General features: G+C 38.0%; 1 protein-coding gene and 1 pseudogene across 1 annotated transcript; one reads left to right on the top strand and one right to left on the bottom strand.

The window, feature by feature from the left end:
* Positions 1–777: 777 nt before the first annotated feature.
* LOC148346922 (testican-2) lies at positions 778–27711 on the bottom strand. The gene is made up of 10 exons (XM_088323226.1): positions 27396–27711; positions 24201–24246; positions 17820–17934; positions 16982–17090; positions 14597–14702; positions 12471–12590; positions 7542–7760; positions 7421–7474; positions 6302–6442; positions 778–5346 (listed from the first exon to the last, which is right to left on the bottom strand). The coding sequence occupies exons 1-10, from the start codon at positions 27687–27689 to the stop codon at positions 5192–5194; spliced, it is 1359 nt and encodes a 452-aa protein (XP_088179352.1). The 5' UTR covers positions 27690–27711; the 3' UTR covers positions 778–5191.
* On the top strand, positions 21377–21523 carry LOC148346923 (5.8S ribosomal RNA; annotated as a pseudogene).

Genomic DNA, 27711 nt, shown 5'->3' with positions numbered 1-27711 from the left:
CAGTGGGTATTAGCACGTCACATTAGGTACTTGCATATTGTATTCCTTTTGCTTTATTATTGTATTGTTCTCAGCGAAGGGATGCTGCTGGAAATGTGAATTTTCCTGGGGGGATGAATAAAGTATCTATCTATCTATCTATTGGGAAAATGTATTTGATGTACAGTACTAGGAATTCTAGACACGACCTCGATCCAGAAACAAATTCATCATCTTATTTATCTTAGAGCTATCTATCCATCCATCTAGCGAGCATTTTATCCAACCATTCATCTATCTAGCAAGCTATCTATCCATCCATCCATCTTGCGAGCTATCCATCCGTCTGTCTGTCTGTCCGTCCGTCCGTCTATTGATTTATCTCAGTCACGAGCTAGCAATCTCTATAAGAATTTGTGTGGTTTGGTCATTTTGAGTCTCTGTAAGTTTCTTTATTGTGCTGTGTTAATTTCTGTAAAAACTGCAAATTGGAATTCAAATTCTTTGCATCTCAAAATACAACCTTTTTTTTCCCCTCTGCTTTGTCATATCTTATTCCGTTTAAATGTTTTTTGTGTGTTTAATTCATTGTCAATGAAGGAAAATTCAACTTCAGTGATTTTCTAAATTGCCTTCTAATTTATTTGGGCGATTTTCTATGTGGCCCATACTTTTTTTGCTCAAATTTAAGATTTATTTTTACGACCAATTGTAATTAAAATTAACCTAATACATTGAGGTAACACAACTGCTCACATTGTCCATTCAAACAACTTATAAACAATATATTTTCTTAACAACAGTTTTGACAAATAAATTTATTGGGGAAGTGTCTGAACAAGTCTTCTCGGCACATTTCATCTCCAGCAACATATTTTCAAATTCAAACTCCAAAATCATCAACAAATGCTCAAGTATTACCATTTTTTTTTAAATACATTCACAATTAATCACATTAATCCCCCAAAATCTTTCAACATCAGTTTTGCTCCTATTTCTCTAACTAGTAAAAAGTACATTCTTATTGAAGAATGGCATGCAATAACAAAAAGTCACAGACCAGGCGTAGCAATTAGCATGCTGTGTTATCGTAAAAAGAAAACCCTATGCAAACCTACAAAAAATCTTCTTCACACCATATTATACATATCATATTATATACTTGTTATATTAGACTCAATTCTGTCAACAATACATCTTTGTCATAACGTCTACCTTCACCCCCTTCCCCAAAATGGACGAAAAATTACGTTAACACTTAGCATATTGACATATAACACATAGCATATTATTTTGAAAACAACAAAAAGTATAATGCCTACCATGTACTACTTTACAGGATTTTGGTCAATTTACGAAGCTGACAGTTAGCTTTTTAATGATTATAATACTTTTAGCAATTAACTCAAATGTTCACTCAATGCCAAATTACAGAGTTGGTTTGCCCTGATTGTACCATTATTTTTGGGTACTTAAGCTAAGCTAAGAGTTAGCTTTAAAATTATTTTTAAAAAATGTTTAAATGGACAATGTGTATTATTTATCGCCTCCAGCTGTAAAAAAAAAACTTGTTACAAACAATATTAATTTGAATAGTAAGCAGAAAAAAAATATAATATATAAATGTGCACTTTTTTAAAATTTTGGTATGTGAAGAAATTAGAATACATTTTACATAACATGAGCGTCACCTAAAGGGAGCTTGCATTTACATAATCGTCCGCCATCTTACTGTTACGGGTACCCAAAAACATCAAAAAGGCTGGGCAAAAAATTGTGAAGTGAAATGATGCGTTGTGGTCACTTTCTGTCTCCATAATTTTTATTCTTCCTTGTGCCTTTTAGCACTTGTTTGTACGCGCACTGCACAATACAATGACGTCGAGAGGTTAAGAATACATACCGTCTATTTTACAAATTTGATTAAAATAAAAAAACTCCAAAAGTTGTGTTGGGGCCTTTTTTGACTCGGCTTAATGAAAGGACAAAAACTGGTTTCTTACTTTTGTTTTGCACAAAAGAACCCCTAACATTGGGTTATTTTCAGATCTGGGTAATAACAAGTTACCTTTACTTTGTTACATTTACATGAGTAAGTTTTGGGACATTTTTTACTTCAGGGAGTATTTTTAAATCACTGTACTTTTTTTACTTTTACTTGAGTAGATTTGTGAAGAAGAAACATTACTCTTACCCCGTTACATTAAGTTTAATTGAACCCGTTATTTAAATATGCGCAATTTTCCCAAGTTTGTTTTCTTCTGTGTCTACTGTGTGAGAGCCAGCTTTGGGGCCCAAGCCCTAAACCTTTTAAAGGAGCTGCAATGCTCGCAAACAGGCATGTGTGTGTGTGATCCACCAAGGACCCCAAAGATAAAAAAAGAATAATGACTGCACAGAAATCAAACTTAAACTGTATTAATTTGTTTTAATTTACTTCACCATTTCTAAAGGTTGCTATTTTATTTTTATAAATGCATGCTGCGTTTTATTGCACTTTTTTGTTGCCTAGATTAAAGGGCCATTATGCACCTTTGTTGTTTGTTCCATTCTTCAAAATAAAAATGACATAAAAAAAAAATTGGATTTCTTAATTGCATTTCTTTAATTCAATCAAAACAATTAAACCATTCCGTAATTCATTAATATTGTTACAAATTTTAACATAAAGCGGTATCATAAGACAGAGTATTCACGACATTCTCCACAGGATGTGCTGCATCCAACTTAGTAATTTTGATAGCAGGCTAATATAGATACATACACCACGTGTTGCGTTCATATAAGGCTTTTAATTTTTTTACCGCTCCGGACAACTGCTTTTATTTACATTTCTTTATTTTTTTGATATAATATGGACCTTTAAACATTTTGTTCTGCTTACCCCTGGGTTAGCTTGTTTTTGTGCCTGCAAAGCCTGTTAAAAAAGTTGGTTGGTTGGTTGCTCGGTTGGATCCCTTAACCCCTAGGGGCACCATTTCCTTTGGTGTGTCTTGAGCAAGTACAGCCTGGTGGCACCCATCCCCATACCTGTCAACCTCCACGGCTCCATGCCCGTACAAACTGTCATATTTTCCCGTACAAAATAGAAATTAGTCTTACACCATTTTTTTTTCCGGAATGATGCATGATGGGAAATCCCCAGGCGGCAGAGGCATGCGCACAGCAGCATCAAACCGCTCGCTTCGTTTGCAACGAAAAAAACGATAGACATAGAGGCTTCCACGGCTGACTTGATTGATTTGCCGTTTCGTGATAGTCGGTGTTTACTGGATGGTACCCATAATCGACAAATTTGCGTTTTTCCGTACAGATTTTCTTGTACGTCGTACACATCTTAAAATGCATAATAAACGTACTTTGTACGCCAAAAACGTACAGGTTTACAGGTATGCATCCCTCCCCAGGCCAACATATTTTTCCACCCAGTTAAAAAAGTAGTAGGGATTTAAATGTGCTACTTGTGCTTAATTTATTTCCTTGATTAATACTATTATTATTTTATGTTTTTTAAAGTACTTAAATATACCATGCTGATTTTAATTTTCTTTTTTTTAATTCAATGTATTTTTTTGTTGATAGGATGGACTTTGATAAATTGATGTTCAGATTCAATGGTTGTTTGAAAAAAAAAATCAATAATCAAGACGTTGCTATAATTACTCAGTATTGAGTATTTTTTTTATAAAACCTGTACCTAAACAACAATAATTATTAAATTATGTAGATAATAAAGATTAAAATACTAAAAATATCACATTTTCAAACCATTTATGTACCTTCCAGCAGCACTTCAATAGACTAAATAAATAAATCGTTTTCGTATTTTGCAATCATTTCCTTATTTCATTCGATAGTCGTGTCCATTTTTTCCTTCCCCTATCACTAACTTTCTTGGGACCCATTATTATAATCAGATTAGGGAAATAAATCAAACAAAATCACATAAAAATGAGATGCGGTCCATTTCCAACAAAATTGATGCGGTCGATGATTGAAAAGGAATAAGGATCAAGCAGGGCATTATCGCCATCTACTGTTAAGGTTGCATTGTTTTGCCGAGGATAAAGCTTACGGCTCAATGGAAATGGGTCCACGACCCACTTTTGGTTCCTGTCACACGAGTTGAGAAACACTGAATTAAGGACTCAATTAAAGGAAAGGGCCAAAATAAACTAATTAAAAACAGCTTCTTTCACGGGTTTTTAAAAAAAAGTAAGGCCGAAATACATTTGCCAAAAGTTGTTTGATTTTTCTTTTATTTTGCATGAAACAGTTAGTACGATTAGTGAATCAAAGTAAAATGGTGTGCTTTGGTCCCTTTGAGTCTCATAGTTTGTATTCTTCCTTTGGGTTTTTAGCATTATTTCTTGGTTAAACTAAACCAAAGTTTAAAATTATTGTTGGTAATATACTGATTAAAGGGATAACCACAAACCTGTCCTTTTTCATTTTCTCCTTTTATACTTACTTTTTTTCTTAACGTCTTTATACAACAATAATAATTCGTAATATAATGCATCAAAGCAAGTGAGCCGTTTGAGAGCCGGCTCTCTATAATTAGTTGAGCTGAAAAAGCCGGTTCTCTAAAAAGAGACGGACTTCCTTTCACTGCATAACTACCACATGAAATCACAGTAGCATCAAACCGCTCGCTTTGTTTGCAACGGAAAAAAACCAATACCGAGATAGAGGCTACCGCGGCGAACTCATTTGACTTGATTGATTTGCTGTTTCGTCATAGTCGTGTATACAGGATGGTACCCATAATTGACAAACTTGCATTTTTCCGTACAGATTTTCTTGTACGTCGTACACGTCTTAAAATGCATAATAAACGGACTTTGTACGACAATAACGTACAGGTTGACAGGTATGTATTAGCAATTATCTTCACACGATTAGGAACCTCAATAGAACCACACAGATTTTGTTTGCACTCATTCTTTTATCTATTACTTTTGGGTCGTTCTGCTAGAAACACTAAAAGCTACATTTCACGAATAACAGTTTATTGTTGTAGTTAGGTTATCAGAAACATTTTTGAGGACCATTTGACTTCTGTCACACATTACACCAACAGTTTTTTGCCTCGCTAACATGTATTTGGTTCAATATTTGCTATCTAGCATAAAGAAATGATGCAAATGGAAATCCGTAATCAAAATAGAATGCTAAAGGGTTGTCACATCCGCTTGGGCTCCTCTGTCTCCTACCAGATGTAGCCTCCATCATCGGTTTCTTCTTCAGCCTCTTCTTCTTCTTCTTCTTCTTCTTCTTCCTCATGTACCACTTTCGTTTCCTTTTCTTCTTCGTCCTCCCAGCCTACCCCGCTCCCGAAATGGCCTGAAAATCCAAAAGCTTCATCTGGGAAGCACAAAAAAACATACTTGATTATTATTTATTCCATCAAGTGTTTAATAATTTTTAGTATAAAAGGGGTGGAGACCAATGTTGGGACTAACGCATTTGTTTGCAACACAATTTCTGTATTTTCCGGACTGTAAGGCGTGCCTATAAAGCCTAAATTAGCCAGAAATTTGAAAGCACGCAGTATAACTCTGTGTGCCCTTATATACCGCAAAATACGATGGATATGATTGTAAGTGCACACAGAATTTATCGGTGTGTGTTACTTCACAAGGTTTCACGGTATGCTACCATATTTGTGCAATGATAAACATTGTTGACCAAAATCACAAAATATTGAATGCAACGGGGATTGAACTCAGGTGGCTGTTGGTGCAATGGCCAACTCTGTACCATGAAACCTGTGTTTTCCAATCACTGTGCTGCGGCACACTGGTGTGTCATGGGAAATAATCCAATCTGTGTGCCTATTTATACTATTATTATGTTGTTTATAAAATTACGTGAATTTACCTCAAATATTTTAATCTACTTTTAAATCAGATGTAATTGATTGTTGAGCAGATGGATTTTGATGATCTGGTAAAATAGTTGTTAAACCAATTAATATATATAAGACGTTGCTAGTGTTACTCAGTGCTTGAGTGTTTTTTTTCACCAAGTACTTTTTTCCTTTACTCAAGTAATTATTTAGATTACTTCTTTATACTTCTACTTGAATCATATTAGTCTTAAGTAACAGTACCTTTCCTTGAGTAAAATGTTTGGCTGATCTACCCACCAATGGTAGTTTGTAACTACATAGTTACTTCAGAGTAACCTGCTCCTTTTTTGAGTCAGAAATCTGGTGGGTAACCGAATTACTTTTTAAATGAAAGTTACTGATTTTTTGTTACGATCACTCAAATTATAAAGTATAACACAACAGTAGTTTTTGTGTAAATGTTCTTACCACAGTCTAGGTTGCCGTGTATTCTGGTTCCGACCAATTCAGTGCCGCTATGTGGTTCCACGCACCAACACTCCACGCCATTTTGTTCGCACTGCATTTTCTTGTAGTAACCTTCCATGTCGCAGCTGGGAATGTACACACCTACAATTGTGCAGATGGAATTTTTATACACATTTATAATCAAATAAATTCAATTGTCTTTCTTGTCATTGATAACAATTCAGTGAAAATTGCTACGAGATAAGACATGGCACTCCAGGTTAAACATGTCATAAAGACGTAAAGTAGAAAAATAAGATGAAAGAATTTAAGGATAAATAGGCAAAAAAATTTACACGGTAGTGCTTTGAGACTGGCCTTATTAATATTAAAATTGATAGATATTTCTTAAAGTTATTGCACTATGAAAGTATACACATTGTGACTTATTTTGGGGGTTTTGTAGCTGCTAAATGTTATTGCACTTCTTTTCATTCCAATGTTGTTGTGAAGCACTATTCTTTTTCATTCACAAACATTGCCCGTCTTTTATCATAAGTTAGGCCAGTTTCTACGCAGGATGTTGTAAATATTTTTTCTGCTTTTATCCTGATAGATTTTTAAAATCTTTTTTCTCTCTAAAGTCTTTATTAAATATTTACCCTGAAGTACCATGTCTTATCTCGTTGCATACAATGTTTCACAAAGTTGATGGCAATGACAATAAAGACAATTTAATTTAACATACAAATAAAGTGTTCATAATATTGGACTGAAATTCAATAATGTGCAAAAATCCATTAACCATAAACAAAAGGTTTGTCATGGAGAAGAGAAGAGGGAACATAACGATTCCTGGTGTTTGATAATATAATATATCAAGGTCATTTCAGAGGTCGTAAAAAATCTTCTTGAAGGCCGCATCTAGTCACCGGGCCTTAACTTTAACATTGTTGGTATTTTTGTTCTTGGTGTTTTTTCCTTAACATATATAAATCAATCAATCAATCAATCCATCAATCAATCAATCAATCAATCGTTATGTGCAGTATAGCATAAAAATGAAAATAAACAGACAAATGAAAATCAAGAAATTTACAAAGTTTGTAAAACAATAAATATAAAATAATCTATACTTACTGGGCTTCTTTTTGTCCAATTGAATGTTCTCCAACTCGGCAAGGCATGGCGGCTCTATTGACAAAAGCCAACTGTTTGTAGCCATGAGCAAATCACTTTGGTGAAGCAGCACGTGACTCACTTTCCCTCCAGAAGCAGAGGCACCACTCGGCTACCGAAACGCCGCCGCTCTTGTCGCCGTCGCAGGAGTTAAAGAAGTGTGCGATGCATGGCTCGTACTTGTCCAGGTTAATCGCAGCTAGCTCACTTCTTAGCAACCGCAAGTCGCCATCTTCGTCCAGTTTCTGGAACATCCAAACAAGCGAGTCCTTGCAGCTGTTCAGCGAGCTCTTCTCCAGTGCTAGAAAACGAAAAAAAAAAAAAAGCATTCAGAGTAATTGACATATTGAAGTGTAGTTTCCATTTGTACTGATGAATTTCCCGGAAATATTCGTATATAACCCTCCATCGCATAGAAGCTGACCCCATAAAACTTCTTAATGGCGACATACTAAGACACACATACCCAAAACATTAAGAAAACCTGCACTTAAAGCCCCAGTGTGTAATATCTGACCACTAGATGGTACTGTACTGTAATGCGAACAAAAATCAGTGCACGAGATCAGCATAGCAGCAAGATACCAGCCAAACATGGCAGCGACTTAGTAGTAAGGCAGGGATGGCGAACACGTGGCTCTAGAGCCGCATGCGGCTCTTGGCAAATGAGAATGCGGCTCTTTGCCTCATCATACTTTCTATATACTGTGGCTTTTTGCCTTGTTTCATGTTTAGTTTTTTTTTTTTTGTGTATGATCTGTGTCTATTGAGGGTGGACACTTTTTTTTAAATCAACACAAGAACAATACTTATTGTATTATGAGGAGAGGAGTGTGTTATGGGAAACAAAATGTTTTTAATTGTGTGTGTTTGTGTGTGTCTGTCTGTCATGGCAGGTCAGTGCGTGGTGTGGCTCTTTGACTCTCACAGTTAAAAATTTCGGCTCTTTGTGTCAAACTGAAGTAGGGTTTCCACTATGTTAAAGAAATATAAATGTATCTTTAGTAAAGATTAACATTGGTCAAGTCAAATCATGTTTATTTGTATAGCCCTTGATCACAAAGAGTCTCAAAGTGCTGCACAGACCAGAGATTATTGCAAACCACAGACTATTATTACACCATCCTCTGATCTAAAACCTACATGAGGGCAAGGAAAAATCTATTAGTACGATAGTTGATATATTTTTATCTAGTTTTCAGATGAATGTTTTTTAATTGAATACAATTTTTTTTGTACCACCAGGAGGCTTTAAATATTACACAATGTCCCTCTAATAGTGGTGTGCATAGTTTGATGTGTCCTTAGAAAGTTTAGAATTAAATCTATTCTCTATTAAGTAGTATTAACAAAATCCAACTGAGTTCAAAAAGCCTTTCTTTACACCCCGCCTATCTTCTTTTATCCTGTGTGTTTCAACCACAGAGAGCATTACCCTTGAGGAAAGGAGCCGGAGGTGTGGACAGTAGTGTGATTTCATGCACGTGCTCGCTTTATTCTATGATGAAAATGGCGAAGGTAAGAATGTTTGCTTCAAATACCGTCCAAATGCCAACCGAAACCCCAAAAAAGAAAAAAAATTATGAGTTTATTCAAGCCCATTTTAGAATTTCATATACTTGCACGCGCAACAAAAGGAGTTTGACACTGGCTGCAATGACGATTTAGGCCAGAAGATGATGTCAGCAAGTAGAATATTTTGAAGTTACTGACACCACCTTTAAATAATGAATATTTAAATGTTTGGATAATAAAGAATAATATACTAGTGATGTTCTGTCTTGCAATGGAAGTGCTATATGTGAAATCATTGTTTAATTCTATCTTCTCAGCGCCAACTAACAGTACAACTGGGTCACTGAAACTAATGAGCGTGTTACAGTAATCCCTCATTTTTCGTGGGGGTTACGTTCCAAAAAGGACTCCCGATAGTCAAAACTCAATAAGTAGGAACTTTTATTTATGTACTAAATACTGTAATATACATTGAAACAAAAAAGCTAAACATTTTTACTGGATCAAACATTTATTTTACAAAAAGAACTGTACTCTGAGGTCCATCTCCGACGACCTCTCCTGGTCTGCAAACACCAGAGCGGTGGTAGGGAAGGCCCAGCAGCGACTGCACTTCCTGAGATTGCTCAGGAAAAATAACCTAAAACAGCAGCTGCAGGTGTCCTTCTACAAAGCCACAGTGGAGAGCATCCTAACATACTGCATCACGGTGTGGTATGCTGGGTGCACAGCAGCAGACAGGAAAAAGCTCCAGAGGATCATCAAAACAGCCCAGAGAATCGTCGGCTGCTCTCTGCCCAGTCTGGAGGACATTGCCTGCTCTCGCTACCTCAGCAGAGCAGGAAACATCATCAAGGACTTTTCTCACCCCGGCCACCATCTCTTCGACCTGCTGCCTTCCGGCAAGCGCTACAGGTCACACAAAGCAAAAACGAACAGACTCAGAGACAGTTTCTTCCCCACAGCCATTACCACCCTAAACAGAAACCGCACAAAAAACTGAAAACTGTTGCAAAAAAACTACCTCACACGTATGTAAAATGGTACTCACGTACATGCTGTCTGCACTATGTTTGTTCACTGCTCAAACAGACACCGCACAAAAAAACTGAAAACTCGTGCCAACACTACCTCATACGAATATAATGTTACTCATGTCTTGTTCTTGCACATGCCGACTGCACTACGTTTAATGCTCAAATTGCACAATGTCTGACCATTTCCTGTTTCTGCACTATGATGTCTATGTTTGCACCAATGCATATGCTGACTATTTTTGCACTATGATGACTTTGCACCAAATGCAATATTGCACAACCGTTACGATACCAACGTTATCACGACAACCCTGTATGTAACATCCCACATGCCGACATTTCTTGTGTAAATACCATGTAAATTATAACTATAGCCTTATCCCCCTTGTCTTATAACATTATCTTCTCTGTTCCTTTATCTTCTTGCTCATACCTCACTATGAATGTGTAAAACTGGAGTGTCATGCCCAATTTCGTTGTCACAATATGTTAGCCCATTTGTAACAATGACAATAAAGGTATATTCTATTCTATTCCATTCTATTCTATTTAAAATTCTGGTCCAGGGGAAAGTGACAACTTCCCTATTCTCTGAGAAAAAGTAAAGGCAGCAATTAACTCGCAGAAGAACGGAAAGTCTCCAGGAATCGACGACATCCCGTCATAAGAAATGGCAGTGAGCAAGCTATAGCCATCTTGACAAAGATTTGCAAAATGATCTGGCAAACAGGACAGTGGCCATCTGCATGGACAAAATGGCTAGTTATTATGCTACCAAAGAAAATAAACTTTTCACTATGCTACCAACTACAGAACCATCAGTCTCATCAGCCATGCAAGTAAAACGATGCTAAAGGTCCTACTGAACATACTGAAACCACAGGCTAAAAATATCCTAGCCAAAGAACAGGCAGGTTTCGTAGGGGGAAGGAGCACCATAAAAAAGATTTTTAATCTGCATGTCCTATGCGATGAGTTTCAACAACACCAGAGAAACTGCTATCACATTTTTGTGGATTTCAAAGATGCGTATGGCAAGCCAAGATTGGCCAGAAACTAGTTCATTGAATAGTTTTATGCCAATGCTAACAGTGTGGTTCTGATCAATTGTACTATTGGAGCGTAGTTTCAAACCACAGTCGTTTCAAGACAAGGCTACATTCGCTCTCCAACTTTATTCAACTTTGCGCCCAAAGTCAGCATTGGGGGACACAACGTCACTAACCTTCATTTTGCTGATGATATTGCTGGATTGGCAGGAGAAGAACAGGAACCGATGAACTTGTCAGTTGCATGGACAAAGCATCAAACGAACAAAGATCCGACTTATGCAAGCTCTGTTTACTTTAATCTTATTCTACACTTGTGAGACATGGATCCTCAGAGCAAGACTGGGAAAAAAAATTAAGCCCATGTAGATGTGATGCTAAAAAACTTAATCGGCTACATAGCCCATGTGACGAACAAAACGGTGCGCAACACTATCAGAGGGAACATTGGACCCTACAAAGAACTGTTGTCGACTGTGCGCAGACGGAAACTTCAGTGGTATGGTCACATCTAGTTTATCCATCATCCATCCATTGTCTGCACAGCTTATCCTCAGTAGGGTCGCGGGGAGATCTAGTTCATACATTGACAATTTTCCAGGGCTGTCTTGGGGGAAAGACCTAAAAAGGACTAGGCCAACAACATTAAGGAACAGACTGGTGTTAACTTTGCCACGACCCACAAACTGTCCAGGAACCGTCAACAGTGAAAAAAAGCTGTCCTCTTTGGTGCCCTGACAAACCAGGCGGTTAAGAAATCCATGAACTGTGAACTTTATGAACGATTTTTCATACAAATAACCTTAGCAATGTCAAATTATAATGTAAAAAAAATAATCTTGCTGCTACTGTATATTGCACCATGGATTCTGGACACAATCCACTGTTCTACTTTAGATAGTATTTTGTCGCCATTATGTAGACATTATTGTAAAATAAATGTGGCGTAAAAGTGCTTTTCCCTTCCTTTAGCATGTCGAGTAGTCAGACTTTGTGGGTGATAAAAAGCATCTTACTCTGCCTTTTGGTGCTTTAGTCGATCGAGCCAGAGTATTTTGTTTATACGATGGATTTTAGACAAACTCAAAATTTAAAAACAATTGCATGTACGTAGCCTGGGTTCATCAGGCTTTTTTAAGTGCATGTAGAACTCAGACCAAAATGTTGTTTGCTCACAGGCAGAAAAGGGGGGGTGACTGTTAAGCCAATCAGAATGCAGAAAACAACGCAGAATGAAAATCCGTAAGGTAGCAAAAATGTATCAAGTAAACTATGAAACCAGAGAGAGGTTACTGGATTGCATTTCATGTCTTATTCAGCTTAATTGCGAGTATATACGGTATTCATATTTCACTTCTGTCTTCTGGGTAGTAGTTTTTCCCCATTTGCGAAAGGTTGGCACAAGCAAACCTGAAGCAGGTGCCGCTGCCATCTTGACTATCTTGTTGTGTTTGGCATTTCCGTGCAAAAGCTGAAACCAATCCGAGAGACGCTCGCCCAAGTCTGCTAGGTCCTTGCTTTTGCACCTCTCTGAAAAAGAAACGGAATTAAAAAGAAAAAACAAAACAATTAAATATTACAATAATACAGTGAAGTTAAATTTACTACAAAGCTACCTTCACTGCAATACAACATTATGTCTAAACAAATATCATTACTGTTGATGAGGCAAAGTTAACATTAGGCTCAGTTGTACCTAAGAAATGATGTGACTTAGTTTCGAAATAAGATTGCTAACATGAAGGGCAGTGTAAACTTCTTCAATGTTGCCAAAATGGAATTCTTAAATTGGGCATTCAGTGCAAATGATAGTCTACCAGAAGAGCTGAAAATAATGAAAAACCTCACCCAAAGGGAACGTACCCATCTGGTTACTGTCTAAATTCAATTTATGTCGGCGTTTTTATGTGCAATTTGCTGAACCAGCTGAGAAAAATGCCTGAAAAACTGCTCGGATCAGACTGGCGCAACTGAGGACTTACTTCAATGCTGAGATGCTATCCTGACAAACAGCCTCGCCGAACAGACAACCACGATCAAAAACGCCTTTATCAAGCTGAAAACAGACATCTACAACAAGTTCGTTAACAAGTTCTAGGTCCTTAATGTCAAAACGGAAACTATTGATTGACTGACCAGAGTGGTTTTATCGAATCAAGATTTCCTTTTTTTTTTTACCTTTTTGTTATCTTGTCTCTTCTCATAGAAACTGTTTAAAGACTAAATTGAGACATGATACAATATGAGAGAGAGAAAGCAAGGTGACCAGAGTAAAAGAGTAAATAAAAAGAAGATAAGTTATATCCATTGAATTAAATCTATGTATTGTACTACACATGATTATGTTGATTTTTTTATTTAAAGTGTTCGTGATTATTTATCTTGTGTGATGATGGGATGTAATTATTGTAAAACTCAGATTACATCACATGATTATTGTGAAAAAGGCACGGATGGGGCCAAAATAAGCTCTGACCTTTTCCATTTCAACCCTTTTTTTTTTACTTTCTGTTTTATCATTCAATCACTCAATCTGTCAAGAACCGGAACAGGAGGAGAACCCAGAAGTGTAACGTTTCTCACACAAGCTTTATTTTACGGGAATGGGGAAGTCATGCACATTAACCCAAACGCCAGTGATTCGGAGATCGTTGGGCGGAAGACGAAAGGCAGCAGTCTGGTGTGGAATGACAGGAAGTCAGAGGCCGACGAGCTCGATACCAATTGCATGAGAAAATATCGGTCGGATGGGGTCGATACCGTACAGGACGGGAGAGACAGGATTGATATCAGGCACTGGAGACTAGAGTCCGATGACAAGCAGGACGAGATAAACAGGAACAATACCAGACACTTGATATCGATATCAAGCAGAACACAAAAAGCTGGGAAACGAAACTGGAGATCGATATTAAACAGGACAAAAATAGACGGGCAGGAAACACAAGCATGAAAATCGGACGGAATCAAAACCCACGTCTTGCGAGTGCAGAGGTCCGTTGACAGACTGACAAAGGGTAAGTGAGAGCACAGAGCTTAAATAGGAGGGAAGCCAATAGGTCAACGAGCCGCAGCTGGTGCCAAACGGGCGGGCCAATTAGTCACCATGGGCAACCGTGACACAATCATTCAATCAATCAATCTTGCTGCCATACACAACTGATTTTATATATTAATCACGCTTTTCTTTTTTTAAAATTTTGGTCCATTACGGCTTTTCAATATTTTAGGTTGCTATCCCCTGCTCCAGACTATGATATAAATGAGTTTGCCTTTTGACGGAAGCTTTGCCTTTTTCACTCCCTTCAGATTGATTCATCGGCATTTCCACAAAGTGCACCATTGATCGACGGATGCTTACCCTGGCGTGATGGATGATGTATACACTCTAAATAATGAATTTGCTACCGCGGCGCCAGCTCAAAGAGCACAAAGCCTCACGGGAGGGTGTTTAATCCCTTCAGATGACTGCTGTATCGATCTTTTTTCATGTATTATTGGGAATAACGTTAAAAAGTAGAAAACTGAATTCTTACCAAGTTTGGCTTGGGCCTCCACCGAGGGCACGGCACAGGGGCAAAATCCCGAACACATGACACTCAGGATTTTGCCGCTGAGGCAGGCCTGTTGCTGGAGTTTACACTGAAAAGCACACAAATATTCATGAAGGATACATAATAAACACTTTGAATATCTCTGCATTTCGTAAGGAAGCATCATTAAACCAAAACAGTGACTTGTTAATTTGAGTTCAGGTGAAGTGATTGATAACACTCCACTTTAGGTCTTTGACTTATGAAGAATATAGTTAAAAATCGTAACAGTTAAATTGTAAATAGTAAAAGGTCTGCATTTATATAGAGCTTTTCAAGTCAATGAAGACCTCACAAAGCTGTTTCAATGTTCGAGCTTGTCTTTTTCCAGTTTATCAACACAGTGACCTTCAAACTTTTATAGCAAAGGCACACATTTCTGAAAATTATTCTAATGATAATGATACTTTAATAATAATGATTAATTCCCAGGACCAGTGTCATGATGTAGTCTTTCTAAAGCTTAAAGCCTCTGTGTGTAATACTCGACCATTAGATGTATGGTCCAATGCAAACGAAAACCAGTGATAAAGAGCACAGCTTAACAGCAAAATGACAGACCAACATGGCGGTGACCTTAGGTAGAGATTCCACTATTTAAAAGTAATACAAATTTCTCGACCTACATTAAAAAAAATACCATTGCCATGATGGTTCAGGTATTTTTGTCTTGTATTCAAATGAATGTTTTTTTTAAAAACTGAATTAAAGTGTTTTTTTTGTACCATTAGAAAGCACTATATATTACACACTGTCTCTTTAAAACATCATGTAGCCAATATTGACAGTATTTTGGTCATAATTTATGGTCACCGTGGCTTATGAGGAAATACTTATAATCATTTTGGTTTCTTATTTTCCTTTTCGTTTTTAGTTTACTATATCATAACCTCTCTTGAGGGATATGCCCAAGGTAGATAGATAGATATTATAACCTGGGCAGCACGGCAATTCTCAGGTCATGAGATCAAACCTTCCTGTGGGGAGTTTGCATATTCTCCCTGTGCTTGCGTGGGTTTCCTCCGGGCACTCCTGTTTCCTCCCACATTCCAAAAGCATACAGTCAGGTTAATTAGCAGGTCCAAATTGTCCCTATAGGAGTGAATGAGTGAGTGAGTTGTTTGTCCCTGTGTGCCCTGCAACTGGCTGGCCACCAATTCAGGGTGTCCTCTGCCCACTGCCCAAAGTTGGCTGGGATGGGCTACAGCACCCCTGCAACCCTACTGAGGATAAGTGTGCAGATAATGGATGGGTATTTTAACCTGTTTTTTCAAGTTTTACTATATTTTCATCTTGTTTTTCTCAAAGAACTCTAAATGTTAATTTTACTACTAGTAGTAATTGTGGTAAAATTAGAAAACAACAATTAAAATGAACAAAATATGTGCAAGATTTTTGTGAGGGTCTGACAACCTAGGGGAAATCAACCTGGGGGGAGGGACTAGATAGCACCCACTTGCACCTAATTTGTCTTCAAACCTGCACTTCATTATTATTTCAGCTCTTCATATTGGTTGGCTGACTTTACTTGATTGATACTAAAGTTGATATTATTCCCTGCAGAGTACAAGTTTTATTATATTTTCATCTTAATTTTCTATAAAAAAACAATATAATACTTTATACGTGTATATAACACATTCAGAATTGTCAAACACTGCCAGTGAAACAAAAACGTGTTTTTACTCCATTCTAAATGTTTTCCCGTCTTTTTTCAGGTTTTGGCACTTGGGTGGAGTGGCTTGATAGCGCCCATTTGCACCTCTAAGTTGTCTTCACAGCGGCACTTTTTCATTGTTCCAGCCCTCCATATTGGATGGTTGGTCATTTTTACGTTATTTAATTGACTTAAACATTTTTTTGCAGTGTGATCTCAAACAGCTTCAAGAAACTAATCTATTTAAAATATTTCTGTGTACAACCCAAATTTCATTTTCCTTTTATTCTGTTTTTGTAACAACAACAAAAAACATGAAAAAAGATTCTTAAAAGGAGCAATATCTATATGCCCGTGGAACAAAAATATGTTTTTTAGACATCATATGTTTTTTCTGTCAGGGTCTGGCACACCAACTTGGGGGGAGTGACTGAATAGTGTCCTCCTGCACTTAATTTTTCTTCACACCTGCACTTCTTTATTTTTCCAGCTCTACATATTGGTTGGTTGGTCATTTTTACTTGATTTGATGTACTCTGCGCACTGGTTAAAAAATTCTAAACTCAAAAATGTGCTCAATGTTGTTTTTCTGACTGTAAATCGTGGATTGTATAATGTGGTCCAAAACATTTTGTGATTAAGGCTGCAACAAAAATACATTTTGAGGCTACCTGTGAGGCATAATTGTGCCCGTCGGAACCGCACACTGGTCCCGAGGAAGCAGAGAGACACGTGGCACAAGACTTCTCGGGGTCCACCGGCTGCAATGCCTGCTGGATGCTGGTAAAAATTAGACGGGAAATAAAAAAAAATGTATTCCTGTAATATTTACTATCGTACAATATTTTTATGAACAATATTACAACAATATATATATATATATATATATATATATATATATATATATATATATATATATATATATATATATATATATATATATATATATATATATATATATATATATATATATATATATAATTTTCTCGTTGCATGGACTTTTTTCATAATGGAGGATTACCTATCTAATGATGCTTCTCAAAACGAGCTGTGAGTTTCCTGTACACCATGGCAACTGTTTGACTCAATGGCCACACCTTGTGCTCAATGAATTCTATTGTGTGTATTTAAGGAAAGCTTTAACAGACTTTCTTTGCGGGATTGTCTAATGATCATGCCCGTCTACACAGCCCTCATAAAAGTCGACTACATCTCGTTGTTTTGATAAGACTTTGTATTTATTCCAGCATTGCCTTTTAATCAACTGTGTTCTTTTTACTAGTTTTTCCTGTTCCTTTCCTCATCGAAGCGCTTTTTGTTACTTCCCTGTCCTTATTAAAGACCTGACGCATGTGTCTGCACTTGGATCCTTTGACCAAAACCCGGAGCAGTGCCTAGCCTACTTTTAAAAATGAGGGTAGGAAAATAAACCCTTTTTTTTGTGATTCGCTGCATTTTTCTTACAATTTTTTCCACATTTAAAAGAGGGGGGGGAATGGTTAGGCTTACCGATGCTGGAGTTTTTTCCGACTGACGCACAAGGCCTTCTCGGAACCGTGTGCCACGCACGACTTGTGACGGCTGCACTTGATGTTCAAACATGGATCCTTCGTGCTGTCCATATCTACCAACACAAGACAGCGTTGCAAACATCAAAGCCCCAGTTTGTAAAATTTGACACTAGATGGCACTGTATTTTCTGATGCAAACAAAAAGCCAAGAGCACAGCATAGCAGCAAGATGCCAGACAAAAAAGGAATATACATTTCTCTACCTATGATTTTGTTATTAAATTTAACATTGGTATGATAGGTCATGTATTTTTTTCTACTTCCAACAATTAACCTGGTAATAACAACACCGTAATAACATGATAAATTGTTATTTTGGAAATGCATGGAAACATTTATCAGCCTGGAGAGGGATGGGCAGCACCAGGCTATACTTTCCCAAGAAACACCACAGAAAATGGTGCCCTTAGGACCCTCGTGGTTGAGGGATCCCCTTACACTTTCTTACTATATGAAACCGGGTGCCCTTTGCACTAAAACGTAACAAAAAATAATAATAATAATAATAATAATTTCCTTGTATTGTCATTCTGTGTAACAATGTACACAGAACGAAATGTCGATTGCACCTGACCCGTTGTAGCTCTCAGCTTAACCCTCATGAGATGCAGGTACATATTATGAACATTTTTATGTTTTTTTTTTGTATTTTCAATTAAAAGCAGGGCGTTGAAAAGTAAACTTGGGAGTTGAAATTTCCCCCGGATTTTGAAAACATCAAGATGCTCAAAATGTGATTGTGCTGCGATTTATGTTACTGCATTTGGGAGCCAACCTCATACTATAGACAAAACATGCTATGTACATTATTTGGACGTACAGACATCATTATCATTTGTCTCATCTCTCATCTCATTAGCTGCACCGCTTATCTTCAGTAGGGTCGCGGGGGTGCTGGAGCCAATCCTAGCAATCATCGGGCAGTGGGCAGGGGACACCCTGAACTGGTTGCCAGCCAATCGCAGGGCACACAGGGACAGACAACTCGCTCGCTCATTCACACCTAGGGACAATTTGGACCGGCCAATCCACCTGAAATGCATGTCTTTGGAATGTGGGAGGAAACCGGAGTGCCCGGAGGAAACCCACGCAAGCACGGGGAGAACATACAAACTCCGCACAGGAAGTCCGGTAGCTGGTTTTGGACCCACACAGGAGGTTCCCAAGACCTTAGAACTGAGCCGCACACGCGCTAACCACTGCGCCGCCGTGCTGCCCATTTATCATTTATAATCATTTATATTATAAACCTCCTGTATTTCAAGACATTGCCTGCTATTTGGGTATTTTTTTCTATAGTGCCGTGGAGTCAATCAGATGCGAAGTAAAAACTTGTTTTTGAGTGCTTACACAACTACACCGCATGGTGCTCTACTTTCGGGCGCGATACACACGACACTGACACAGTTTTGGGGGTCCCGATCACGCCCGCCGCCTTTTCTCGCGTCGCGCCGTGTGACGCCGCGTCCGCCGAACTCGCTCCGTCGCGTGGCCCAGGAGTGACCCCCGCCACCCCTGGCCTACCGTATCTATATATATAATAAACTATGGTTGTCGGAACTTTTGAGACACAGGGCGCTAAGTGTTTAACAGGAAAATAATGATCGTTTTTTTGTATAAATTGATTAACGTGGACGGATCAATCTGGATATCAGTATAATGGATACTAAGCATTACTTGGTTCGGATCGATACTATTTTCTTAAGATCAATACTGTCTTTGTGTTTTAACTATCACTATAAAAATGTTGTAAGTGGGTCGTAAGATTTCACATACAATACTAATTTGATCCAATTATGGTTTATCTGCACTACTGATTTTATTTTCAAAATATCGTGTAATGAAAGTAAGCGTATTTTCCGGATGATGAGGCACACCTGGTGATAAGACTCATCTTAAAAAATTGCATCAAACTGTAAGGCGTATGAGATTGAAACAGAAGATGAAAAAACATATTTCATAAAACAAAAAAATAAAATATTAGGGAACATGGTTTCACAGCTAAAATGAATCGATTCATTCATAAATGGCCACCGTATGTAGAAGAATTTAGATGTAATCATGCAGTTCTAAATGTATTTATAGCCCTTTAAAGGTGCAGTGCAAAATTTGCTGTTTTGGGTGTGCCTTAGAGTCCGTTAGTTAGTTATTTATTTAACACTGTTGTGTCACGAACGATTCAAGCAGGGAACCCAAATGCGTAACGTTTCACACAATGCTTTATTAAGGGATCGGGGAAGTCAGGGCGAGAGAAAAAAGACAACGATCTGGTGCTTGCTGGGCAGGAGGAGCTGGAAGCCCTGGCGAACGAAGCGTGGTCGGAGATCAGAACAAGTCGAGCAGCAGGGACGGGAGAACGGAGCGTGTTCGGAAATCGGAACAAGTCGGGTAGCCGGGACGAGCGGGAAGCCAGGGATCGAGGATCGATACAGGAAACAGAATCAGGCAGGAAACGGGTAGCCAAGACAGGAGAACGGAGCTTGGATCGGGGATCGATACAGGAAACAGAATCAAGAAGGCTACGGGTAGCCGGGACAGGAGAACTGAGCTTGGATCGGGGATCGATACAGGAAACGGAATCAGGCAGGATACGGCCCGCCCACCAGAGTCAAACCCGCCAGATCCCTTAACTTCATGGGACAAAAAAGACATCCGTGTGTCTTGTATGTACAGACCTGACATGTGACATCTGTAAATAAAACCAAAAGTTCACACCAGTTTTTGTACTTTGAACCAGTTTTTTGTTGGATGTATTTATGTGAAATGATGTTCATGCTTAAAGGAACGGTATGTAATATTTGACCACTGTGTTGTCTGATATGAGTGAGAGCCAGTGATACAGGGCACACCGTGGCAGACAAACATAGCACTGACTTAAATGTGGATTCCACGGTGTAAAAAACAAATTACTCCACCTACGACTTTTTTTTAATGAAAATGAACATTGGTATTATAGTTAATGTGTTTTTGCCTAGTATCCAAATCAATACAGTGGGACCTCGCTACTTCGCAGTTCGACGTTCGCAGCTTCAGAGCTTCGCGGTCTGTAATGGTTAAAAAATAAAAAATAAAAAATAAAAAATAAAAAATATATATATAGTATATATATATATATATATATATATATATATATATATATATATATATATATATATATATATATATATATATATTTTTTTTTTTTTTTTTTGAAGGGGCGTCGCTACTTTGCAGATTTTCACTTTTTGCGGGAATCCCCCTCGGCCAACGACCCTAGCACGGCGCGCCGTTCTCGTTTCCCGGCGCGCGGTTTCGGTGCGTCTGTCCGTCGGCCGGGCCGTGTAGCGCCATGTAGAGCCTTCGCGGCCCGGGCGGGAGACGCCGGGCGCCAGCCTCCGCGCCGAGCGCCCGACCCGCTAGGCTTGTCGCGGTGTTGTGCGTATCACGCCCGAAAGTATAAGTAAGCATAAGTAAAAACCCTGTCGTGAAATTGTCTCCGATCGTCCCGGGCAACACGACTCTTAGCGGTGGATCACTCGGCTCGTGCGTCGATGAAGAACGCAGCTAGCTGCGAGAACTAATGTGATTTGCAGCTGCGATTGGCTGGCAACCAGTTCAGGGTGTCCCCTGCCCACTGCCCGGAGATGGCTAGGATGGGCTCCAGCCCCCCCGCCACCCTAATAAGGATAAGCGGTGCAGATAATGAGATGAGATGAATTTTTTTTTTTTGTTTTTTTTTTTGAAGGGGCGTCGCTACTTTGCAGATTTTCACTTTCTGCGGGTGGTTTTGCTCCCCATTAACCGGGATAACCGAGGTCTTACTGTATGTTGTTTTACTGAATGAAAGTTTTTTTACCACTAGGAGGCACAAGTATTACAAACTGTCCCTTTGGATCAGTCAACATTGGTTTATTTTTTAGCTTGGACAATGTTAACTGATTTAAAGGGACAGTATATAATATTTATTCCCTCCTACTTAAGTTGGGCCAAGTTTGTCTGCCACGCTGTGCCGTGTATTACTGGCCCTCGCTTATACGGTAACAGTGCCATCTAATGGTCAAATATTACATATGATCCCTTTAGATCATTCTTTTTGGATGGTCGAATCTTTTTAAAGGTCTTTTGCCTTTAATAACAATGTCTTTTATCCACTACACTATTTTTATTACTTCTTTATTGCAAAATGAAACTTAAAAAACCTGAACAGAGAATTGAACTAGACACCTGTTTTTATATCAACACTGTTACCCACTATGCCAACTCATCAAATTAAGAAAAGATCATCTATAGAATACATGCTGCACCCAGATATGTCCAGCAGGTGGGGTGCATCTGGTGGGCGGGATTGAACCTGTGGTGGTTCTACAGTAACTGCCACTCGATTTTTTATGCTGTTTTCGTTGGAATTCTAAGCTAACTCAAAAGGGAGGGGTTTAATCATTCAAGGATCATGAAATTACCAGGCAAAGAGTTTTGGTATTTGATTGGTATCCATCGATATTATCCTATATTTACTTGGATTGGATCCTGGTATCGCCCAGCCCTAATGCTGATACAGTGTCTCGATTTAATACCATGTCAATTTATGAGGATAAAATATCATGTAGGCCTGTCTAATTTTTCTCATGTCATTGTCTCTTTTGCTAAAAGGGTATTTTTTTGCAGTTTTACAAAGAATAGAAAAATAACAAAAATACGGACATAAGTCTTTTTTATAATATGCAATATGCCATTTTTTCAATAAATACATTTATTTAAATCCTTACTTTGAGTATATATAGGCCATTTAATCATAAGCAGAATTAAAGTTGAGGTTATTATGTCCCTTTTTTAAAAAATAAATTAATAAATGAGGTTATGCGTTGAAAAACTCAAGATGTATTTGAGCAAGCTCCGAAGTTTTTTTGGGGGCATGGAATATGATAAACATCCTGATAGATAAAATAAATACACGATAAGAATATATACATATATAAAGTACTGAAAATGTGGCAATATATTTGAATGTTGACCTAGAGCACAATAAACGTTAATGCTTTGTAAGAATTATATTTTTATAGGAGTGGAAGGCCACAGGAAGGGATACTGGGGACAGACAATCTGGCAACATATCGTCACATTTTATTAGTAGTACACTACTTTTTATTATAATTTTATATATGTAATTATTATTTACAGTAATTCCTTGTGTCTTCGCGCTTCATTTATCACTAGTTTACTACTTTCCGAATTTTGAATTGATATAAACGTATCGTGCATTGTGCTCTGAGCAGACACCACACAGCAAATGCTATCACAAAGGCCAGGTTGTCTGTGTGTGTGTGTTCGGTGAGCTTGACCGTCCGTGTGGAGGACTGTGATTGGCTGATGTATGGTGTCAGGCAAAGAGCAGAGCGGCGCACAAGTGCATGGGTCCATCCGAAACAGTGACAACTAGCTTTTAGCGGCTGGTCATATTGAAAAGCAATTCATCAATCATATCAAACTCTGAGGAACGTCAGTAGAGCGCAAATAAATGGTGAACACCAGCGGGAGCTCCGTGGATTATTATCGGATCCAGGAATAGACTGAGACGGCATTAAGAGAAAAGTCAATATGAGGCTGCAGGTCCGGCCCACTGCTATGGCTAGGCTACACAATAACTCTCTTCAGGCACCCCTAGCCAGCCTGTCTATCACCAACCCCTGATCCATTACCCATGTAAAGGAACTACAACCGGTAAACCACTACGTATAGGACAATTGAATTTTGCATGCTAGAATCATCTCGGACACCTGGCTCAATTTGAGGCTTTCTGATGCTTGTGTGCAGCTAGTCAGCGGTTCTCTGAATCACTTTCTTACTCTGTAAGGAGACGCCCTCCAAATTGGTTGTACTTTGGCATGATTACAATGAAGACCATTCATTCAACAGCAATTCTGTGTTTATATGTTTTTATTTAAAATCTATCATTGTTATTTTGTCACAGTCATATACTCTGTTGGTAAGGACGTCGTTACAAGGTAAGTTTGACCCTTGGGGGCCTGAATAAAGGGGTGTCACTACTTTGCGGAATTTCACTTATTGCAGGGTTCTGGTCCCCACTAATTGAAACATTAATGGATGTAAAATTTTTGTTTGGTGACCCAATAAATAATGCGAATGGGCTGTCTGTGGCACGTGGGCTGTAGTTTTCCCACCCGTGTCCTAACAGTGTTAACAAATATAAAAAGCTGCCAGGGCTTTTCCAATCATGGATGGTAACAACACAGTTATCAAAATAAGGTCCAAATAAATAAGACGCTCTAAAAAGAAAAAAACTCAATTTGTCCATAAGAAGTTCAACCAAAATAAGACTTACTTTCATCTGATATTCCGCTGACTCTCACATTTGAAACATAGCCATCCTGGAAAAAAGTTATAATACAGATTTTGAAGGTATACGTGACATTTGCGATGAAAAAAAAGACCTTACCTCCACCTCCTGTCATAGCGATATCACGCAGCAGTAAATACAAATACATTGTTAAAGATTAGATTCAAACGTTACACATGGGGACTACAGTACTGTTAGCATAGACAATCCGTGTCTACGCTACGTGTTCAACATCTGGGATTTGAACCAAGTATTTGGACACAGAAAAAAATAATCTGAAGAGAACAGTTCAGATAAGGACTTTCATTAGAAAAATTATAGAAAGATTTAAATAGACCAATTGATACAGGAGAGCGTTGTTCCGCAAAAGGCAAGGTGAAGGTCTCCCTCGTAAAAGGCATCGAAAAAATGTCTTTCCACTCTCTTACAGGAAAAAAGTGTGGGTTTGGCAAAATGGAAACTTAAACAGCAAAGAAAATAAGTCACATATTCACAAACAGACCTTTGTTAATACTGTACCCAACTGGAGTTTCAAGGTTGTATGATCAAGGGTATGGTGCTGGGAAAATACCCAATCAATGAAAACCTTGAAACATCAAGGGAATACTTTATATATGTGGATAAGCATAAGCTGCATTTACAACAACTAAATCGATAACGTGATGATCAAAGTAATGATGTGCTGATTAAATAACAAAACTAATTTAGCTGAAAACTCATGCAATAGTGACAACATACACAGTGACACATTTTAATAAACAACAACAGTACCAAAAATTCTCAACATGGAGATATGTACCGTAAGATATATACCTTGTTTATAAGTGCATCAAGTTCACTTTTTTTTTTTTAAATGTGGGTGTGCGTTATACATGAGGTTTTAAGGTAGTACATTACCATATTTGTGCATTCATTGATCAGTCGAATAATATCGCTGACCTCAATCGCACAATAATGCTTGTAACGAGAATCGAACCCGGGTCACGGCAGTAAGAGCGCTGAATCTAAATCACTATATCACCATTGATATAGATACGAATTTGATTTTGTAAATTGTGTCGGATTTCGTCTTGACCATTTCGACTCTAATTCCGATTGTCAGTGGTAGCAGACTACAACATCATCGTAGATTTCTAGTTTTCGACTTAGTCTGTCTTGTTGTAGGTGAATGCCACATTGCAAGGTTTATCATTGCTTAATAAGGGGAATTACAATCATTAATATCGTAGACGCGAGCATATCATTTTAGTATTTCTGCTGCAATCTTTTGTAGTATTTTTGTATTATTCCTAAAGTATGATTTTTAAAGGATATCTGTCATATTCGTGTATTATTACCATAATAGAATTATTACAGTATTTTTTATACTATATTTGTTGTATTTTTGTAAAATGATTTGAGATATAATTTTTTTTAGTATTTATTTAATAGTTTTGTGGTATTTCTGCCGAAATATTTTTGTACTAGGATTTTTGTAGTATTTCTGTAGAATTTTGTAGTATTACTGTAGTTTGTTACCTCCCATCTTAATTACTGTACTACGCTGGTACAAAATGCTGCAGCGAGGCTTTCAACTAGGACAAGAAAGTTTGATCACATTACCCCGATTTTAGCTAACCTGCATTGGCTCCCTGTTAGCTTAAAATGGGATTTTAAGGTTCTGTTGGTTAGTATACAAAATCATACATGGATGCATGCTCCCTCATATCTTTCAGATTTGGTTTCCCTCGATGTTCCGGTCCGGTGCCTTCGTTCTGAAAATGCTGGTCTACTCGTGATACCAAGAGCCAAGAAGAGAACCGCTGGTTCAAGAGCGTTCTCCATTCGGGCCCCAGTGCTGTGGAATGCTCTTCCCCCTGAGATTCGATCTGCAACCTCAGTGGAACTGTTTAAATCTAGGCTTAAAACACACTTCTATTCTATAGCTTATGAATGGCCTATATTTCATGTTTACAGTATATGTGTATTATTTGTTATTGCAACATCCATTGCAGCCTGGTCATCCTGGAAGGGGGATTACCTCATGTGAGGTCCGTTCTCAAGGTTTCTTCATTTTTCTCATGTTGAGGTTTTTGAGTTTTTCCTTGCCCTCATGTAGGTTTTAGATCAGGGGATAGTGTGATAATAGTCTGTAGTTTGCAATAATCTGTGGTCTGTGCAGCCCTTATAGACTCCTTGTGATTAAGGGCTTACAAAATAAACTACAAATAAACTAGTAATTTTGGAGGATTACTATAGTAGGATTTTTGCAGCATTTCTTATATTATTTCTGTGGTAGGATTTTTGCAGAATTCTATAGTATTCTTGTAGGACAGCAGTGTTTTGTAGTATTTCCAGAGTAATATCTTTGAAATATTTTTTGTACTATTTCTGTAGTGGGATTATTGTAGTATTTCTTGTTTTATTTCTGTGGCGAGACTTTTCAGAATTTCTTCGGTATTCCTGCAACAGTATTTTTTTGTTGTTGTTGTTTTTTTTTTTTGGGGGGGGGGGGTCCTGCAGCAGTGTTTCTGTAGTATTTCCGCAGTAATATCTTTTTCCTGTTTTTTTATGATATTTCTATAGTAGTATTTTTGTAGTATTCTTGAAGTATGTCTGCAGTAGTATTTATATAGTACCATTTTTGTAGTAAAGCCATTGTAGTATATGTTGGCACTGTTTCAGGAGTTGGACTTTTTGGTAGTATTTCTGTATTAGGATTTTTTTTTAGTATTTTGGTACTATTTTTGTAGTAGGATTATTGCAGTATTTTCGGTACTTTTTCAGTAGTGAGGATTTATGGGAATATTATTGTAGTAGAACGTTGTAGTATTTCTGTAGTATACTTGTAGTATTTCTGCAGTGGCATTTTTTTAGGATTCCTGTTTTATTTCTGCAGTCATAGTTTTGTAGTATTTCTGCAGTAAAGAACTAAGAAAGATCCAAAAATAATTGTGTTGTTAATTTGGTAAATCAATTTGGCTACACAAATTATCTTTGTTTTCAAGCTACATAGTCTGTCTTGCTGTGAGTACATAGATGCTGAATTGTGTTTGTAAGGTTTATCATTGCTTAATGAATAATTTTAATAAGGAAAGCAATTGGCTGAGGTTGACAGGTATATGTATTTGTTTTGCTTACAGTTCAGTCAATGGTTGAAAACAACAACCGATTAGATTTCAATTTCAATGCGACACTTACGTCTCGGAAGCCCTTCCAGGTCTCTGTCTTGCTGCTGCCGTCGAGCCAGCGCTCGCCCTCCGTCAAATGTTTTGCAGCCTTCGCTTCTTCGACGATTCTGGCGTCTAGATGCGTTGAAAAAAAGCCCAAAAAGAGGCACAACAACAAGGTGACTTTATGGCAGATGCTGACCGCCGCCATAGTTGTCGTGGATGCAGGGGATGCTGCTAGTGGCGACGCTTTCGGGGGATGCTCACGCAAAACAGACGCTGCCTCTCCGAAAGCACATTGGAGGAAAAGGGGAGGAGCTTTCATTTTTAGTGATGAGTTATTTGCG

Source organism: Urocampus carinirostris, chromosome 19 (assembly GCF_059441175.1).
Source record: "Urocampus carinirostris isolate Australia breed hairy pipefish chromosome 19, RoL_Ucar_1.0, whole genome shotgun sequence".
In the NCBI taxonomy this organism is placed as follows: domain Eukaryota; kingdom Metazoa; phylum Chordata; class Actinopteri; order Syngnathiformes; family Syngnathidae; genus Urocampus; species Urocampus carinirostris.
Note: the sequence above shows the minus strand (reverse complement) of the source record. Positions and strands in the feature narration are given on the sequence as shown.